Raw genomic sequence first — 20523 nt, 5'->3', positions numbered from 1 at the left:
AAAGCACTTCCAATCGTTGGCTTCTTTCTACCTGCTAACGAGAGATACTTAATGAATTTCACTCAGTGGTTTGGATGAGTTGTACAGATCCATTTGTGAAAGGACCCATGACTTTAATAACAAACAGTCAGTGCAAACCCGTAGTAAGCAGCGCGCGGTACTTTACAGAAAAGACAACAGTGAGGCTACAGGAAACCGACAGGTGTGTGAGTGACACAGGAACCTGCTGCATCTCTACGAGGGTTCTTTGCAGCCCACGCTTCTAAGGCCATTTGCAAGTGTTACCCGTCGTTTCTATAACGAATCAGGCCATTTTATTTTCACCGATAAAGTGGTTATGATCGTCTCTGAGTGTCAGTGTAGGTACAAGAGAGCGCAGGGCTGAAAAAAGCAGGATCTCGAGCAGTTTTAAAATGTAGTTTTGTAGTTGTAACTTAGCTGCTAAGAAAAGTCTCCTCCCCTGATGACAGTGCGGATTCTCTTCCATCTTTGAACATTACACTTGACACGACTGTTTTTCCACAGTGGACAACACTGGGTAGTGGTAACTGGTATTAGGTAAGCTCTAATGATTTATTCTCCAAGCTCACGTATTTAAGAAGATCTACTACTATGTCCTGATGAGCGGGGACCTTTCTTCTTCAGTGCTCTGAAAGAAAAAAGTTGCAACAAAGGAAAATTAAATGTGGCACATTAGAGCGCTTCCGTGGTGGGGAAGCTAAATTTCTTAAACTCCAAAGAGGAAAGGAAAAAGCTCTTGGCTCCTACTTCTAAGTGCAGATTTACTAAAGGAACCCTCACTGCGCAGGCGAGGTGCTGGAGGGTGGATGGCAGCTTTGGCAGGTACCGGCACTGGGACGATGCAAAGAGATTTCCCTGTGCCTGTGCAGAGGCAGAAGGGGATCAGGGTGAGTGGAGGAAAAGGGCCAGGATGCACTCCACTCAGGGTGCTGCATTCTCCAGATGACATGGGCATTCAGCCTACTGACATCATGCCTGGACAACTGAGATTGCTCAGGCTCCCTGTAGTACCTTCCATGTGACAGAAGACCATAGTCACCCTGCATCACAAAGATAGCTCTGATTGGCAGAATCATTTTTACATTTGCAGGAAAAGCAACAAAAGCAATATAGAGAAAATACAAAAAGTACGTGTCCCTCTGTCATTTTATTCACTGTGAAGAGATGTTCAGGAACAGCCAAGAGGGCTGGTATGGAGCCATACATGTAGTGAAGGGCAGGAATGCTTGCGACAGGGCCCTCAGGCAATGGGATGGTTTTGATTTTCTACCCGAGTTTGCCTGTGACACAGCAGGCTCAAAAGCCCAAAGGAAAAAGGACTGGGCTCTCATGAAAAGGAACCTGAATTGTGGTCCTGAGAGCCCCTGGTGGTGCAATGCTTCCTGGGTACCTGGAGGCATACAAGACTGAAGCAAAAGAGCCAGAGATCAGCTCCTCGAAGCCACTGCTTGAGGAAGGGAGATTGCACACCTCTCTGCCAAGCTGCTGCCACCGCTGCCGCACCCCCAGCTGGCACTGGGTCCCACAGGCTAGAAGTGCACACGCAGCACAGCTGTGTGCTCTGGGGGTTCTGTGTGCTTTCCTACATGGCTCTAAAGAGGTGCTTGGGTAGCGTCATACAAGCAACACCACACTAAGACCACAGCAGCTACAGGAAGAAAGCAGCCTACTAGAGTACCCAGTCTGTTCCTTCAACCAAAGAATCCAAAGTTTATCTCATCTGGACCCTTCTGTCTTAGGGTGAAATTTTGGCTTTCAACGTTGTTAAGTAATGGCCTTAACACCATGACATTTTGAAACAGAATTTTTCATAAATAGGTGTTCAAACTAGTATTATCTGGACAGAACTATTTGCATGCTGCTGTTTGTAAAATTCATCCATTCTTTAGTTATAAAATTGCATTATGATTCTGAAAAATAATCAACTGGCATAAGACAGTTTCTACTGAGAACACTGTCAGACTGCCTGTGACTATATCTGTTCATCAAACACAGTGGGCTTTTTGCACATTACCCTTCAGGGTCCTCTAGACAGGCTGATTTTTATTTTTTATACTACTATCAGCAAGGAAATTGGGCACAGAAAATGCTACCTGTCTTACCACAATTGTCTCTTATATTAGCTGCATTCCTTTGTTTTGGTGCTTTTATTCTGTGTCTATTAAAACATCCCTTCCCTAAAAAGGTCATTTTAAACAAAAACGACACATTAAAATGTTTCTGTGTAGACAATGAAGAAGTAAAACCAACTAGAAGAAAACCAAACACAGACAAACATACAGTAAACAAAGTCAAATTCAAGTGTTACTTACCTCTTCTCTTACTCCCTGAGACCTGCACACAAGCACACTAAAAACAATCCCAAAAACAATTCCTATTGCCATGATTACAAAAGGGATTCCAGTTACAACACTGGCTTCCAGCAGGACGTGCTTGAGTTTGTTGGCAGATGCTTCATCAATCAGAACGCTCTGGAGTAGAGAAGAGATGAAGAGAGAAGAAAAAAAGAATATTTCCATTCTTCATATTAGGCCATTTTACTTTTGTGGGGGTAAGCTAACAACACTCCCACGACTCTGCACCTTTGCTTCCTTGCGTAATGTACCTTCCCTCTGAGAATCCCCAGCTATTCCTCTGAGGCCAGAAGGCAAATCTGGTCTGCATTTCTAAAGGAAGTAGTGATTAAAATGCTCTGGTTAGGAATGCAATAGCACTGGCCTGGAATAATGACACATATCATCACAAGGTACTCTCTTAGAGCATTCCCTGAATCCAGTGAATTCAGTGATCCAACACAGCACAGTCTGTACTACTACTGCATTTGCAGAAGTCCCCAGAAACAAAGATGAGATTCTGCACACGCTCAGCCTCTTCACCCGAGCAGCCTTTTTCCTTACTGTCAATATCTTCACAATTAAAAAGACTACCCAACAAAGATTTTCCAGAACTAAACTTAATGCAGTGGTCAACAAGCAGCAGAATGATGTTAATAGGAAACAACTTCCTACTTATCACTACATAAAACAACAGGAAAAAATACATAATTTTTTCATGGCTAGCTCAAAGTCAGTAGTTTTGCAAACATAAACATCTCACAATGCTGCAGAGAACGAATGAAATTATTTACCTCATTTATATACATCACTGGGAAAATTAGTGTTCGGATGTTACCTGTTTCACTGTGTTAAAAAAAAAAAAGAAAAACAGCAATAAGAAATTATGCTTTTCCGTTCTTTCGACTTGAGGGTTCTGGAGACAGATTATACAGATTATAACAGAGCTATGAACAAGGAAACTGCCCCTAAAAAAAACACTGGGCTGTTGCTTTCTAACGTTGGTTTTCACTTTCCCACTGAACTAGGACAGTGTCAATCTCCAAGAAGCTAAATAATTTCTGGCTTGGGATATGGTGAGGAGAGAAAACAAGGGATCAATGAGAGGCTTGTTAGTAACTGAGTGACAGATATGTCAGTCAGCAGGAACACTAAGCTAAGCTGAGGCTGAATGTTACTCATATTTGTAAAACACAGAAACAGTTGTCTGTCACATAACATTCACGAAGAAGAAAAAAAAGTGTACATGAAGTAACAGCCTACTCCTAAACTGTGTTAATGTAACAGCTCCTGGGCACCAGAAAATAAGGTGGTGTTAGTCTGAAAAAAGGTTGAGCATCCTAAGAGGACTGGACTGATTAAAACACTTATTTTTAGTTGTAATATATAGCAAAAGCATGCCAATAAGTAGCAGCTCAGAAGCAGAGAAGCAAAAACAGCTATTATATCTCATAGGCAACAATGAAATCAACAAGTCAGAAAGACACAAGGTAAAGGTACTGGTATTTCCACACAACTTTATCTGCAGTTTGTGGAAAGTCCCTCAAACTGAGACAACTAGAAAACCCTGCAGAATCCATTTGGAACAAAGAAGCAGAGGAGCTATTTTACGCACACATGTACTCCCTTACGCAGGATTGCACTGACTACCTATGTCAATAGAGGTTTCTATCCTTTATCATACCGTTGTAGTCACAGGCAAGGTCTTTCTCTCTACCTGATCAAACAAGCCCTTCCTCATGAGTGGTGTTTTAAAATCCACCACCTGATCTTCTGCCTTGAAGGGGTCATGTCTTCTCATATGGTTTTCACATGACCGCTGCTGAGAAATGACAGCAGCTGCAGTATTTCTGCCTCCTAAAAGCAGTGAAGAGTAAGATGGCATTACTCACTGCAATCAGCAGCAAAGCCCCAAGTTTCTACCCTCCTTTTGCTGTGGCAGGTCCTTTCTGGAGAGGGTCAGTGTGATATACGGATGCCACTACAAGGATTGTGTGCAACCTATCTCCAGCAACTTGCTTTTCTTGAGTCTTTACTCTGCAGAAAGAACTCCAATAGCCTCTTGGGCTGCGAGTGAGGAGGATACTGACATCTGCAATTAAGATTTGACTGGCTTTCTCTCTTAAATGTTCTGTCTCCAACCAATATTCCATCTGAATACAGCAGACACATTAATTCTGAATATCAAATTAGATCTGAGATATTCACCCAGCAGCAGAGAACACTTACAAGAATTCAGGTAATTTTCTGACATGAACATTGATCTGCATCCGCTTGGCTGCTTGCAGGACAAGCCCTGTCAGCTGGGGAATAAAATAAAGAAGTGAATTTAAAATAATAATAATAATAATGAATGTGAACTAATAGGAATTAGGAGAATACAACCTAATAGTTGCACTGATATGGATTTGCCAGAGTGGTACATGACTCCCTTGGAGTTATTATTTATCCACATTCACCAAAGGAAGACATTCTTATATTTTATATGCCCAGACTTCAGTCTGCCTCCGAATTACACAGATGTGAAGAGGCCACAACAGAAATAAGTGTGCCATCATGGGATGCAAACCACACTTAAGCTACAGAGGAATCCCCCATCTTTCAGATCTAGATGTAGTTTTGGAAAAAGCTGACAACTAATGCTGCTTGTTCTGATCTCTGAATACGAGAGAAACCTTTCTTTTTGCAGATCTCAGTGAATAGGAGTGTATGGCCCCAGAGATGATAAGCACAAAACATTTCTCCGAGTATTGCCACCACAAATAAAGTTTCAATTGGAGGCGCAGAAGTATTTTCCCTGTTCAAGCAGCCAAATTTAGTCCGTGGTGGTGAGAAGGAGGTGGCACACAGCTCCTTTTACTCTCATACTTCAAAAGGGGAAGTAGGAGCTGGCTAACAGGAAGAGCCTGGCACCAAACCAGATGCCAAGAAACACGTGCACTAGACCTTCAGGCTTTGAAAGAAACTATGCAATTTCTTCCTGCTCATGCTAAACATAACAGCTTGATGAGTCACACTGTTTCTTTCTGCAAACTAGGCAGGCCATGGTTTTCCTCTCTCTCTTGATCTACCTTCAGATGTGGATCTAGAGAACAGCATAAAACTACAGATTATGAGTTGAAAGCTCCCTTCATTTCTGACATGTCATGGTGAGATTACCAAAAACTCTGCAAACTACCATGAAAGACACATTGACCATGGCTGCGTATCAATCTTTCTGTGGCTCCGTGCTACCTAAGTTGAGTTCAACATCCATTGAGTATATCTATCTGCTGTCTTAGTCTACACACCTAGCTTCAACTTGGGGAAAATACAGAGAGGAAAAAAACCCAGTGGGTTGAAAGCAAAGTGAGGAGAAAAAGCCTCATCTACTTCTCAGAAGTATTTTAACCCCTTCAATGCCAGTCTGATAGCATCACTAACTGCAAAGGTATGATAGGAAAAGCATTTTAATTCTTGGTACCCAGCAAAATTTATTCTATATAGGCAAATATAGATAGTTCCACATAAGCTAGTGAAGCTTCACTGTAATTAATGGGGACTACATTGATACACATCATGCAAGAAAGTGACCTAAGTCTATGAGCTTGGATTCATCTGTATAACCCTCTAAAGAAGGCTGTACTTACAGGATTGATATCCACAAATGTCTCGTGGTATTCCTTTGTTGGGTGCATGCCCTCTATGTCACTTATAAACTTTTGCTCTGCTTGGTAAAAATGTGGAGCTGACAGAAATATGGGAGCACCTGGAATGTAAAAACACAGAAGACCACAATTGAAAAAAGAAAAGATTTGAAGAAGTCTTTGAAGACATCAAAATTCTTTGTACTGGGCATTCACAGAATGACAAGTCCACTCTGGGGCTACAAAGTTTACACTCTGACTCCCTGTCCTCTGAACAATCCAAAATTTTCCATGTTCAGCATCAGCACAGCTTCATGTCTCAAGGCTGTATGCTTGTGTATTGCATTATTTGCATTCACCTAGGCACAAATGACACTACCTGCATAAGAGAAGACTATAAATACCCAAGCTGCTCAATGTGGATACTGGTTCTTTTGATTTCCCTGATTTAAATCACTGCTGGAGCTTACGGCATCTCACAGGAACATCCCCTCAGATCACGTCTTCACTACAGCAGTTTAACACCAACCAACCAACCACTTGTCGGTGACTGGCTTCACTGAGTGTAGACGCATTTCTACAGGCCTCACCAAACTGTCCTCACATATTTCAGACAGAAAGGAGCAATACGCTCCCACTGAAGTCCCTCCAATCTATTTCCACTGCCTGGCAATATACCTTGCTTGCAGATGCTGACATTGAGGACACCAGCACCAGGGCAGTTTCCTGGTGGTACGCAGAATCCAGCGTTGTCTGGGTTAACGGTGGTGTTGGCAAACACCATAGGGGAGGGCACAAAGCGGTAGGTTGGGACACCTGCAACACTTCCTGAGCTGTCATACACCAGGTAAAGAGATCTGCAAGGAAGAAAAACCAGACCAAGATTTGTTAGTCTTCAGCACATGCTGATTACCTGCTGCAAATGTCTCTGTTGATGCCTGTCCATCTATTTCAGTTTAAAGGAAGCTGAAAGTTTAGCCTAAGCCCATTCCAACAATCTTCTGCATTCAGTGTAATATGTTTTTGATCTACACATGTGTATCTCATCACTCTGCTGCTGCACCAAATGGACAATACTGCACAAATTGTGCTGTTCCATGAACACTGATGCTTGCCTTCAGCATTTTGGGGGTTGATTCTGGTCCCTACCATGATATTGTGTGTTGTGCAAAGCAGTGCTGGTACACATTATTGAGGGGGAACACAGTGGGGCAAGGTCAGAGGAAGGCACAAATTTGGCAAGTCCTAGATTTATCATAATATACATCTGTACTGATTTAGATAGAGAATTTCAGATCACTTTTGTTGTCCATAGACAAGAAAACTTGGAAGGGAAGAGACCTGCAGGTGGAATGTCAGGAAACACCATGTTTTCCTGCACACTGTTGCATTTTAAGTAGCACTGTTTCAAGCCATGCATCTCTGAAGAAGGTAGTCTGTGTTCTCTAAAAAGTAGAGTCACAGGAAGATTTTCTAAGGAAAGAAGCTTCAGGCAAGGTTCATATAAATCCTGTTCCTCTCATTACAAGCCCCCCTAGGCAGTCCAGCCACTCTCCAGACACCTTTTTGATTTCCACTTTACCTTTCTTTAGAAACAACACATCTTTAACTTGATGCATATTGGGGTGCCTGTGGTTTAATTCTCTTGTCCTTCGTAGCACAAACAAATACTGAACACTGATACTGTTAAATAAAATGATGGACAGAAAAATATCAACCTAATATGAAACCTCAATAGGAATGGACACAAATGCTTTGCTGTGAAGTCCAATTCCCTTTTCTTACCTGCAGAAATCAGAAGAAAATATATAAATGTTCTCATCTTTGTTAATCAATGGATGAAAAGATGTCCCATCTGTTCCATTGATCATGTTACAAGTCTTTGTTGTCCACCAGTTCAATGACCTGAAGAAAATTAAGCAAAGAGAATAAAGTTTAAAAGACCTTTAATTGGTGGTCAGTCCAGGTTATGCTCTGAGCAAAGGATTAACAGACCTGTATAGTGCTAAGTTCTATTTCCTCTACTAACAAAAATAGGGTTTAAATTGCATTTGTCTCATTATTAAACTGGTGGCAAACAAGTAAGAATCCATCTGCAAGAGTTTCTCCCATACATGTAATTGATGGGAAATGTTTTATTTAATGGGAGAGAGTTGCTTTATGTAGTTCTTTGGCTTCTGTGCAATGCTTGCTGCCCTCCAAATAAGTGTCCGGCACCCAGGCATGAGCTTTCTCAGCCCCAGCTCTGGGCACAGAGCAGCAAGGAATGGTGCTGCCTGGATACGCAGGATGTCTGTGCCACAGCCTGCTGCTTTGGTACTTCAGCCCCACAGGGCATGCAGGGTTGTCCCAGAGGAGAGAGTGGAGAAGGGGCCACCTCTGCCACAGGGCACACAGGGGCTCAGAAGTGAGTGTTCACAGCAGTCTGCTCTCTAAGGGCAGGGCTGTCTTTTCATAATTACATGACCCATGCTAAAATACTGGAGGCACAATTGAAGCTAGAGCTGCTAACAAGTACCATCATCTCCAGAATAAAATAACCTTTTTTTTTTCTTTGGTAAAAGAACATAAAGATGAAAATTTTTGCTCATTAGAAGTATGAAAAGAGGCAAATTTTAACAGAGGCCTAATCACACTGAAAAACTTACTCTTTTCCTTTCCATTCCACAATTCTTGAGAAGTTAAGGTAGTTCATTTCTCCACTGAGGAAAACATATTCTCCATCATCAGTTCCATTCATCTGCAAACACATAGGTGAGTTTTTGTTATTCCACTCACCTTGTTAACACTTGGCCAGTAACTACATCAGAATGACAGGAGTCTGAGTTGTCATCACTTCAATTCCACTCTGGGAGCGACTACTTTGAAGTGCGTGCAAATCAAACTTCACCTTGTATATGAAATCAGGTGGCAGTGGCTGTGCTAAATTCTCACTCCTCCTCAGTGAAGGGGATCTAACATTAGGTTAGCTCTTCTTCCCCTTTGAAATTTGCCAATAGCAAAATAAACCCACAGAAAACAAACTGAGTACTGCAGATAATCTCTGAGAAACAAGCCCAAGCTGACTTGCAGTCAGAGACACTGAGGAAGCCAGCAATGGCTATCACTCAGAAATAACATACAGTCTCAACTACTACTAAGGAAATCTTTCAGGAAATTTTCTTTCTTTCACAGTGCTGGTGCAAATAAGACCACATTATGAAAATGAGCGCAGTCAACAGTAGAGATGTTTATATCCACTCTTGGAAAACTCATGCATATATGACAAAGGGAAGAGATAAAACACTTGAAGTTGGACCACAGGTCAGAGCCTAGATACAACCAAACTGAAGAGGAAACTTCCTTTTGCTACCTCTGCAGCCTGTCTCTACAGCCTCAGTTTGCGAGCAGCCTGGCTGGCAATGACAGTCCCAACACTGTGGCACTGACATCACTCCCAGTTTAAAGTGTCAGGAAGTCCTGCACAGTAATTACCTTATTAAAGAAGCCAAACACCGGGTCGATTTCAGGATGCAAAACATGAATGGTTGACAGGAGTTTGTCTTTGTAGCCCCACAGTAATTCATGCACTGTGCGAACTGTGAACAGGGATTCTTGGTACAGGAGCAATAGCACCTCCGTGGCAAACTGAAGAGATGTTGCTCTGGTCCACTCCATTGCAGTCTACCAGGGGATTAAAATCAGGGATAAATGGTCAGATTTATTGTTGGATAAATAGTAACAGCTGGACACAGACAGACACATATCAGCACTGCACATGTTTCACTTGTATTTTCAGTTTTGTTACTTCCACTTGTGGCAAGTAACATGCAGGCTAACCGGTTCTTCAGCTATTCTTGACATGGAAGTGCTCCTACAGGTTCACCCTCAGCCAGACACGGGCACACACCCAGGTTGGTTTCATGCCAACCCCTTCTGTAGTGTTTAGAGTGGATTTTAAGTGAAACTGGCAACACCGCTTTCTAAACAGTGGGAACTGCTGGAGATGTGCTCTGGATTTCAGCCTGAGGAAGTCATGGTTTACATTTTGAAAAACAAAGACAGTAAAGATAGGTAATCTCCAAAATAGAAACATCAAAAGTTATTTATTTTGTAGCTGGAAAAGTGATTTAATGATATGTATCTAAAATAATAAAAAAAAAAGAAAAGAAAAAGGAAAGAATACTCCTTGGATGAACCAAACTGCAGTTCTTCTAGAACTACCTGTTACAGTATATCTCAGTCAAAAATCTGAACAAGAGAATATTAACACTCAAATGCCTGTGAAGAACTGTAAATACAGACTGTACTGTTGGCAACTTTCAGTAAGCTGCATTCTATCGAATACCACATAGAGTACATTTATGTATTCACCCAAATCAAAACAGACATTTTTAGAAATTGTAGGGAAAAATTAATAACGGACTTCAATTACAGGGTATAAATGAGCATAAGGAGTAAAGGCTTCGTTACACAACCAACAAGTATTTCTGTACTGTCTACTTTTCCTTGCAAGGTATAACTGCTTTGTATCTGCTTGTTCTTGAGCTGTCAGTACCTGTGTAAGATCAAAAAATAATGGTCTGCTTCTGTAGTCTGACCTAAAACAGAGCGTGAGTGCCTGTCTTAATTGTAATTGGTGGTACCTTTTCATTCACTGGCATCTGAAATCCCTCTTGTATAATTTTTTTTCCAGTTTGTGATGCAGACTTCCAGGTGATTTTTGAAATTTTGATTGAAAACAACAACAAAAACGCATTCAAATGTCAGAGTTCCTCCTATGTGTTTGATTTCAGTAACTCCCTAATTTTGTTTAGTCATGAAAAGCCAACAAGCCTGATTTTTGCTCATCTCCAAATTGTCGGCTCTCAGACAAGGAGTGAAAAACTGATGCTACAGAGGTGTTTGGTGAGGAAGGAATGTAACAAAAAAACCACAACAGTTCAAACCTAAAATGAATGCAGCATCTATCTTGATATAAACTGCCTCTCGAGTTCTTCAATCATCTTTATCTACCACAAAAGGGAGAGGCAGTATGGAGCAACAAGCTGGTAGGTATAACACGAGTTACACCGACTCCCAAGCAGAAATAGAGGAGAACTCACCACTGCAGGAACATTAATTGTTCTAATCAGATCCACTTCAGGGTCTCCAACTGACTTCTGAGGTTCAAATACATACGTCTTTGGATTCAGAGCAGATACTTTGGTGCCGTTGTCCAAAAACTGAACATGCACTCTTGGCCTGTATTCTCTGAAAAACAAGAGTTTGCTCTGTAAGCAAGTTAAACGTGTACAATTAATGCTAACTGCAATCAACTTGTGGCTATTGTACTGCTCTAAGAAAGTGAGCTGCTCATAGCCTCAGAGGTGCTTCTGGTGCTGTCTAAGCACTCGGAAAAGCAACATAAAACTTAAGATTGCTGACAGACAAGTCCAATTGGAAGAAACATCAAATGCTACCTGGTCTAGTAAGGTCTAGTAAGGAAGTCATATCTTAACTACCATGAAGCACATGTCATAACCATAATTTAGTCCATGAACAACAGCATTTTGCAAGCAAGAAACACAATTCTATAGAACCGGCTGGCTTAGGTTCAAAATGAGATACATATCTATCTTCAGCAAATGAGAAAGCAGAAGTGGCAGGTTGTCTTCTCATGACATTATCCTTCTGGCATATGTTTAAATGGACTGTACTGCATGAGCATACATTTGTGTAAGAGCTTGTTCATTTTTACAATGCTTTGCTTCCTGAGTAAATTCTAAATCCAAAGATGCAAAGGTGAATTATCCTGCAAGACTCTGTTACAACGTTTTTCATTCACTGCAGATCATAACTCCACTCCTGGCTGCACTAGATCTTTAATGAAGCTTAATGACAGGCTGTATTATTTGATTTTGTCTTTCTAATTTAAATCAAACTGGAAAGGTCTACAAAAATCAACCATCTCCCAACATTCCTACAAAAACAGTGTCATCTACTGCTTCTCAGCATCCCTACCACCTATGAACATTTTGGTCTGGGTACTTTCTAGTTTGATTTGGCAAAAGCCTCTTCTACATTAATCTACTCTATAGCCTAACGCTTGAACAGAAGGGGTGGGAATGAACAGCTGTGAAATGTCTTATCTAAACCAGGCTAGAGGTAACCTGAGAAGCCCTTCCAGCTCTAAAAAGTCTACAGAGGAAAATAATACTCCCTGACTAGGGACACAGGTAGGAGCACAACGGATGTTAAAGACAACAATCTGTTCATGTGTGCACGAGCAGAAAATATTCAGCTGATCTTCGGGACTTAGCAAGCTTGGGCAGATAAGCAGCTTCCATTTAGAATGAATTCTTTTATTTATTGTAAATCCAACTTACAGGATGTAAAAAGACAAGTGTGGCTGCATTTTTGTTTGAGAATCTACTTCTGCACTAACTGGGTTTACAATCTATGTTGGTCAAAACCATGAACTGTTTCAAACTTAATCACCTAGGATGAGACTATTTAGCCATCTCCTCCTCCTCTCTGCCGCTCCAGACATTTTCCCCTGCCTTCTGGGGGTGGTTCACTTCCAGCTTTTCTACCTACTACCCAATTTGATAAAACAACTGAGCCATGCACTTCTTTTTAGAGTATTTTAGATGTTCTGCCACATGCTAAACCTAAATGGCTCTTGATTACTTTGCTACACTGGACCTGTGAGACAAACCTAGCATTTACTCTCTGGCTCTAGCATGCAGTATGCCTGCAACACCTCTTCCCAATCCTGCTCCTCCATCGTACCTCCTCCTTCCCCACCCACTGCCAACAGTCGGGTTCAGTTAACAACAGCAGTTAAGCAAGGATTAAAGAAAGAATCTACTGGGAAAGAGCACTTCGGTTTTTAACTTTCCTGTTTCTTCCATCCGATGGAGCACAGTACAGTTGAATTTTGTTTAGACATGACAAAATTGGGCAAACCAAAGACACCAGAAGCTGGAATGTACAGACTGCCTCCCTTGGACAGCAATGAACAAGGCAGGAATCACCTGCCCCAACCTGCTCCCAGACAGCCTGCGGCGTGTGCTGCATGGGAAAGCTCTGCCAACAAGCCACAAGTCAGTAGCTCTCTATTTCTTTCTCCAGTTCTACCAGTTTATCTAATAGAGGTATTCTGCCAAAGTAGCATAACTACTTTGCCAAGTCTTAACAAACACAAGTAATGAAAAGGAGGAAATGGGAAAAGGGAGGAAGTAACGCAAAGCTGAGCTGTGGGAGGAAAGGAACAGAAGGGGAAGGCATATTGCAGAGAATTAGGCAGCCTGAGAGAAAAATGTCTGGATCAATGTGTGACAGTGACATTGGCAACAAGAAATTTACATTTCTGTCTTAGTTCTCATACCTCCCTCAGTTCAAAGGCCATCATGTCTACTGCCACAGGACTGCTCCTGGTGTACATTACTGTGTGCAGAGGAGCAATATGAAACTGTAAGGGAAAACTTACTTGTAAAGCGGACTGAAATCTCTCCAGGTCCAGAAGAGTCAGACTGCTCAGTGTGGAGCCATATCATGCAGAAGGAGAGGCCAGGAGGATGGATAAGCTCCAACACTGCACATGGCCTTACTGAATCCTGCTGTCTGTAAAAATTGTAGATGTATCTGAATCTAAGTAGGTGAGGGCTGGCTGAGGGAAATCCCTGTAGTTCCATTCTGTAACTGGTTTTCTGCCCACATTTTTACTGATATGAATTGTGCAATTCCAGCTAGGAACTAAGTTCTGAGTGAACACATGAATCACATCTTTACGCAATGCTCCTCTTGGAATACATCTCAGCCAATCAGTATCTTCCTCTCACAGTACAGTAGGCCATGATGCAGAGGGCTCCCTTTGCATCCAGCTGCTGAGGAACAGCAGTGCAAAAGCAAAATCTTGCACAAAATCTGAGAAGATGCTGGCTGAATCTGAAACTGCTTGCAGGTTGTTGATGTGTCAGCCTATCAGGTGTACTATCCAGGTAGTGATGAATGAATCTATTCTCTACTGAATAGTTTTTCAAGCATTTGTTAACAGCTAGATTTCACCCTAGAATGGGATCCCAAACATTCTGAATCCCACTTTTTTGCCTCCTTACACACACCAGGTTTAGTGAAATATAAACACAGAAAAATGGTCCTACCGGTAGGTATATGGCCCTTTTTCCTCTACAAGAGGAGTAGCACCTTGAAGCACTTCTAGTGGATTTGTCACATTAAAAAAGTAAAACTGCATGTAGACTGGCGGAGGAGGATCTTCCCAAGCTTCAAAGGTTTCTGTGCCATTTTTTAATACTGTACCCTGAAATAAGAGAAAGACAAATAAGCCATTAGTGGTAGATGCTGAATGATAGTCATAGGAAAGGGAGAAATTCTATGCCATCAGAAAAAAGACAGACTGGAGACTGGACAGATTGGAGATCCCAACTCTACAGACACTCTGTGCTTTGCTTTGAAGCACATCACCAAATCAGACACATACAACTAATACAACTATACTTGCAGCCCAAGAGCATACTTTGTTGGAATTATTGATTTGCTTCTTCCTACAGACAGTTCTGCCTGACATTTTTCAGAATGAAGACTTACCAGCTACTGCACAATGATCCTCTAGCACTCCCTGTATGAGCAAAAACATAACCTGGTGTAAAACAGCACAAAACAAGCCGTATTACAGAAAAAAGAAGTGGAACTCAATAGTGTGAGGCCAAGAAGTCATAAACAAGATATCTCAGGAGGAAAAAGGCCAGAAAAGAAGTTCATCTTCCTTGTGTTTATGATTTATTTGCCTAAGAATGTCAGATTCCAGTACAGCTGTGACACTCTGTCTCCAAAGCAATTGGGCTTTGTTTCTCATTGGCCAGGGAGAAAAAGCTGCAAATGACAGAAATTTAAGCAGAGGCTGAGATTCACACCTTTCTGAGGACTCTGAATAGGGCAAATGTTCTTTGCCCTCTGCCTTTAATTACAGCAATGAGAAGGTGTGCATCTCCAGACTACTTGTGTATTTTGTACTCAGCAAAACATGGGCCTACAAAATAAGAGCTACAAATAATTATTTTATTACAGAAGCTCTTACATAGTGAATCAGTAATTCCTATATCCATGTGTCAGAAGAAATGGCACAGCTGTAGCTGTATGCAGCTGCCTTAAGAATATATAACATAGGTCTCAATCCCATATTTTCTTACCATTCCATTTGACATAAAATTCACCACAACTATAAAAGCACCACTAAGAACACCACAAAAATCAGGGCTTTTCCTATATTTTAACACTGCTGCGCCAAAGCTGCAGTAAAGAAAAACATGGCTTGCAGAATGGAATTTACGAGAATACGTGAAACAAAACTCTATCTTTGAAAAGCTTATCACCAGTAGGCGAAAGAAGGAGGGGAAATAATTTGCAATTAAATGGGTCTCATCAACACTTGCTCTTTTTATTCTTCTGAGAAAACAAGTCAAATATTGTTAAGCACAAATTCAAAAGCAAGGCAGGCTGGACAGCTGCCATTTCTTGGTTAACATCTCTGAGGTCTTAACTTTTATCAGCCACAGTGTCTCAGGATTCTTTCTTGGTTTTCCCACTAAAGGAGCTGTTTTCTCAGCATGCAGCTTTTAATTTTGTATGATTGGATAAAGAGAAGACTGTTTAAAAAAAAAAACAAACAAAAAACCACACATTGGCGGGAGCTTGGAATGGCAGCAGTATTCCTGAATAGCAAAGTAAGCCCATCCAGCCAGTAGTATTCTGCAGATGCAGACTGCTTTCCTGTGAGGATTTCACACCACATTTTCTACAAATGCCACAGATAATGCAAGCCATATTTCAGGTGCTTTGTGCATTTCTTCTTCCTCACATCCGCTGTTTCCTACACAATCCAATGCTCTTGATCTGCTGTTTTGCAATTTATGCCAACGTGGCTCAGGCCTATATTCTGAGCCTTCCCGAAGTTGGTTTGTAGGATCAGAAATAGAAAATCTCATTAAATCAGGCATACTGTTTCCATTACACTGCCAGAAAGGGCTGGGAATGACACAGCATTGTATTCAATGAATCCAGAAATGACCGCTATATTTTTTCTCCATATGCACAGTCGGTTATTTGAGAGGCAGTGGTGTAGTACCCTACTGATGTCAGTCCCCTTTCTAAGTCGTACACAGCTCACATTTCCCACGTGCATGAAATACAATTGAGTACGAATGTGGCACCAATATTTGTATCAGACTACTCACACCCATCTTGACCTTAACTCTGGGAATGAGTACTATTCCCTAAGAACTAGTAAGCATTATCAGAGCACCTATTTACCACTCAAACTGCTCTCACATGAGGCAACTAAAATGAGAGATTGCTCAGTCTAAATGGTCAACTTTTTAAAAAAGTGAACCCCAGTCATATTAATTCCAGTTTCATGTTCCTGAGATTTTGAATTTTAAGTGATCCCCTGGGAGATGAAGTACAGAGCAAAAGGGCAGTGAAACACTGTCATACTGCGATTTATTTGCTGGATCTGCGTAACACTGCTTGGATCTCCCACAGAAATGACAGGGACTAATTTTAGCTCCGCACAGTGACAGCAGCAGTGTAAACCCAGATTCACAAACTTCTGAGTAGGACTTAGATATATTCCCATAAAATTCTCAAATAACAAAATACAGTGTGCTCTTTTCTTCTGTTTTTCACCAAATGTTACCAGGAATATTTGCATCTGCCACACGATACTACATCGCCCAGTGCTAAGAGAAAAATTATGAGCTCATATTTGAACAAAACGTATGTCCATGCCCCCAGCCGAGTTTAGTTCTGCTGACTGATTCACAGCAGAGGAGCCTCTGACATTACATGTGTGGGATCATTTTTTTGACAGAGGTTGTGGTCACTACTAGGACAGGCAGGCTGCAAAATACTAGATTACATGACTGCTCTTTAATCTGAAGATATGTAAAAGATACAGCCTCACCTGCAAGTTATTGTTGCTGTACTGTCAGAGATTCAGTCCTTCCCTCCTGATACATGCAGAAGTACAAAGCATTCAGAACCCTCAGATCAGACTCCAGTCCTACAGGCAGTAGCCCAGGAAGGCCTGAGACTCTGAGATGCTGTCTCAGAGACGTATGATGCACCTTCTGCAAGACCAGCACCTAAAAGCAGTGTACTACATGATCTTGTGTCCTCACATAGCTGTGCTGCACAGCTTCTTGTTTCTCAGTGGAGTCCATATTAATTTCAAACAACAAAAACATCTGTCCCACTGGCTTTATTTACTGTGACAGTCCATTTGCTGGTGTTTCCTTGCCTTAGCCTCAGATCACAAAGAGGAAATATAAAATGAGCTTTTCCTCCAAAATGTAATTTTTACTGCTGGTGATAGTTGAGTTTTTTCCCTGAAACTGCAAAATTATCTAATTCCAGGACGATGCATCCATCTGTGACAGAACTGAATCACAACTTCTTAAGGGAAGCAATAGGGTAAACGTTCAGGCCAACACAAGCAGATTTCTCTGACCCTGTGTTTTTAGAACTGTCTGTTCAAAAGGAGCAACTCAACTCCAGACTAAGCAGTGCTGAGAGTATTTCACATTAAGCAAAAGCTTACAGTGATCAATATGTAAAATAAGTCAAGCGATAAAATATCTTCCCTGACCCTCTGGGTCTTACATACTCCTAATAATTCAGCTCTAGAGACTGCTGGCAACAAAAGCCCATTGAAATTTAAAGGGGTTATAAGACTAAGCATTTTCTAAAATTATCAGCATAAGATATGTGGCATAAACAGAACACTTGAGTAAAGACACAAGGACTGATTGTCCAAGTTTTGCATTAGGTACACAGCTCAAGGGTTGTCATGTTCATAAACTGCACAATTAAGGCAGTAAAATCCACAATCATGCAACAAATATATATGATAAGACAAACATTGCTTGCAGCTAGGCAAGCCTTTATCCTGTGGGCAGCTATTTTACTCTCTTTTATTGCAGTTTTTTTCCCATGATTTGATCAGTTTCAGGTGCTACCCCAACAACTCACAGTGCTGGACTAGATGGACATCTGATCTGGCACAGCATTCTAGTTCACACACACAAAAAAAAAACAACACTAAGACTGACAATGAGAAAATAAATTTGAATGCTTTCTGAGAAAGGTGTTCCCACTGTCCTCGTTTTTACAGAATTGCCTGCTGACTTTCCAGGGAATATGAAGTGTGATGTCCTGCTGATTCCCCTGTCCTTCCCATACTTCCACTGTCTCCAGGAGCCCAGGAGGACTTCATGCTCCCTGTCATTGGCTGGAAAGGATGTGGCATACAAATTCCCTACTGCAAGCCAACTTATCATCGTTGCTCTATGGATTGTGAGTTTGGATACACATGGGCTTCAGAAGGTCCAAAATGCAGCCTTCCAATTAAGCTTACTTCGCTGCTTCACTTACTTCACTGCAGTGCTGTTGCAGGACTGCTAGAAAACCCTCAATGGAGTATGGACTACCTGTAGAAGACAACCTCCTTCCCCTTCTGCAATTCTTCCAAAGGCAGGTGGGTGTGGATGGTAAAGAGGGGCCAGCATGAAACACACGAGCACTGAGATGGCATTTCACATCCATTGCCCTGGACTTCAGAGCAGTGATAGAATTCAAAAAGCTCTTGTCTTGCCGCATTTCAAAGGCAAATTGAGATTTATGTATTTGTACAAGATTTTCTAAGCTGTAGACATGGTTACACAAGAGATAGTAACCTGCTAGGCCACACACAAACAAGAAAAACATGTGGAATAAAGAACACGTGGAAAGAAGCAGAATCAGCAGAGTGATGAGGAAACACAATGATTAGGGCTGAAAGCTGTTCTTCCACAGTTTGAATGCTTGGCTCTTGCAGATGGCCAGCAGGGTGCCACTGGCTTGCATGGGGAGCAGGATGCTTGATCCTGTGCAACCCAGATACACTGGCATGAGCTGCAGAGTACTAAGTAGGAAAAGACTGAGCTCTAGGAACTGTTTCCTGCGTTACCCAAAGCTCTGGCAAGTGACTATCAATTTACTCTTATATAATCAACCACTAAGGGTAAGGAGCATGCAGCTAAGAGGTAATACGCATAAGGAGGATCACAACTAATTCCTGACAGTCCTACGCTATCCCACCAAACCTTTTTTTCTTTCTTCACCCCCCTGCACTTGTGTTAAGTCCATGAAATATTTGAAACTACAACTTCTGCTGTGATGCAGAGGATGACAGAATGGCTTGGTTTGCACAAAACTTTGCATACATTAACATTCACATCAGTTCATTTCTGCCTTTCAGAATGCCTATGAGCTGACGATGGAATGACTGCAGAATAACCCAGGCTACACTCCACTGCCAGGAGGAGCTCCTGAAGAGCAGCTGACACACTGACAGCCCACACCTCAGCTCACACACTGACAGCCCACACCTCAGCTCACCCTATGGTGGCCTCCTGTTGGCTACACCCCAGACTCAACAGAAACACCTGGAACTTGTTTTAAGCTGACTGCACTCATGAAATCAAATTAATTTAAGACGCTGTAGCTTCTCAGTGAGGAAATGCCCACTATCAGTGCCTCGAGAAAAACAACAGCACGTGGGTTAGGACAGCAGATTTCTGTCACCAACCAGACAATAGCACTGGTCACATCACGCAGTAGTGCTCTTGGTTTCTCTGAGTAATACAGGCCATTACATTCTTCAGACTAGGAAGATTAGTTAATTTACATGCTTCACACACACTTTAAGGGAAGACAGCTACTGAGGAGTGCTTTTCATGATACGTAGGGGAGTTTCTAACACTAATGCAGTTGACCACGACAGAAATCCAAATGACCAGCATTTGGATTTATGACCAACCATGACTATAAGGGAGGAACAAAAACTGAGGAGGACCTCTGCACTCCTGAGGATGCCAAGACAGGTGTCCCCAGACCACAGCATGCAGCCCGTCTGCTCCAGAGGCTGCAATAAATAGAGCAGCAGGGAAAAAGCTGCCAGAAATATATGATGGAGATGGGCAAAGGTGGAGGCAGGAGGAGTGCTTCAGGTGCTCCCTGCTGCCCCGTTGTGTGTTGCAGCATCTCCCCCCCCCCTCGCCAGATCACAGCAGATGTCTCACAGCCTGTAAAACTGTCTCAGAGCGCTTATTTTTACTCATATTGTCTGATTTCATGCAGCCCAACCCGAGCCCCGCCCCGGCCATAAAGGACCAGGCGTTTCGTCGCTGAGAGGTGCATGGTCCTCACCCGACCGCGCTTGGGCACCAAGGAACTGTACGGTGCCACTCCGCCATCCCCGTCCTCCCTCCCTCTGCTGCCCAGGGTTATTTTGAGAGGGAATAAACCCATCGGGAGGGACTGCAGCCGAACTCTCACCTGCTTCACCTGCAGGTCCACCACCGTCTGAAAGACATGCGCCACCAACAAGGAGACGCTGGCGATGAGCAGCGTCAGAGCCAGGACCCCCACGGTGACGAGACACAGCGACCTCATGGCTGCCGCCGATGACACACAACACCGCCGTCAGCACGGCCGCCGCCAGGCTCCGGGCACGGCGCAAG

At 42.3% G+C, this 20523-nt stretch overlaps 1 protein-coding gene across 1 annotated transcript; it reads right to left on the bottom strand.

The window, feature by feature from the left end:
- Nucleotides 1-69: 69 nt before the first annotated feature.
- On the bottom strand, nt 70-20519 carry SCARB2 (scavenger receptor class B member 2). Its single transcript, XM_042870979.1, has 12 exons — nt 20339-20519; nt 14107-14264; nt 11065-11212; nt 9455-9643; nt 8629-8720; nt 7766-7885; nt 6659-6837; nt 5984-6102; nt 4584-4657; nt 3149-3200; nt 2334-2492; nt 70-649 (listed from the first exon to the last, which is right to left on the bottom strand). Exons 1-12 carry the CDS (start codon nt 20453-20455, stop codon nt 611-613), a joined length of 1446 nt encoding a protein of 481 aa, XP_042726913.1. The 5' UTR covers nt 20456-20519; the 3' UTR covers nt 70-610.
- Between the last annotated feature and the right edge of the window lie 4 nt (nt 20520-20523).

This window comes from Lagopus leucura, unplaced genomic scaffold (assembly GCF_019238085.1).
Source record: "Lagopus leucura isolate 7727_CA_CO unplaced genomic scaffold, USGS_WTPT01 Super-Scaffold_100004, whole genome shotgun sequence".
In the NCBI taxonomy this organism is placed as follows: domain Eukaryota; kingdom Metazoa; phylum Chordata; class Aves; order Galliformes; family Phasianidae; genus Lagopus; species Lagopus leucura.
The sequence above is the reverse complement of the archived record's forward strand: the minus strand, read 5'-3'. Positions and strand labels throughout refer to the sequence as shown.

What these genes read in the sequence shown, in the direction of transcription:
- SCARB2 (XM_042870979.1), bottom strand. Translation starts at nt 20,455, where the DNA reads ATGAGGTCGCTGTGTCTCGTCACCGTGGGGGTCCTGGCTCTGACGCTG. An exon ending in TGTCAGCATCTGCAAGCAAG is followed by an intron (nt 6,103 to 6,658) that starts GTATATTGCCAG and finishes TTTACATTCCAG; the next exon opens with GTGCTCCCATATTTCTGTCA. An exon ending in CTCAGGGAGTAAGAGAAGAG is followed by an intron (nt 650 to 2,333) that starts GTAAGTAACACT and finishes TTTTTCTTTCAG; the next exon opens with AGCACTGAAGAAGAAAGGTC.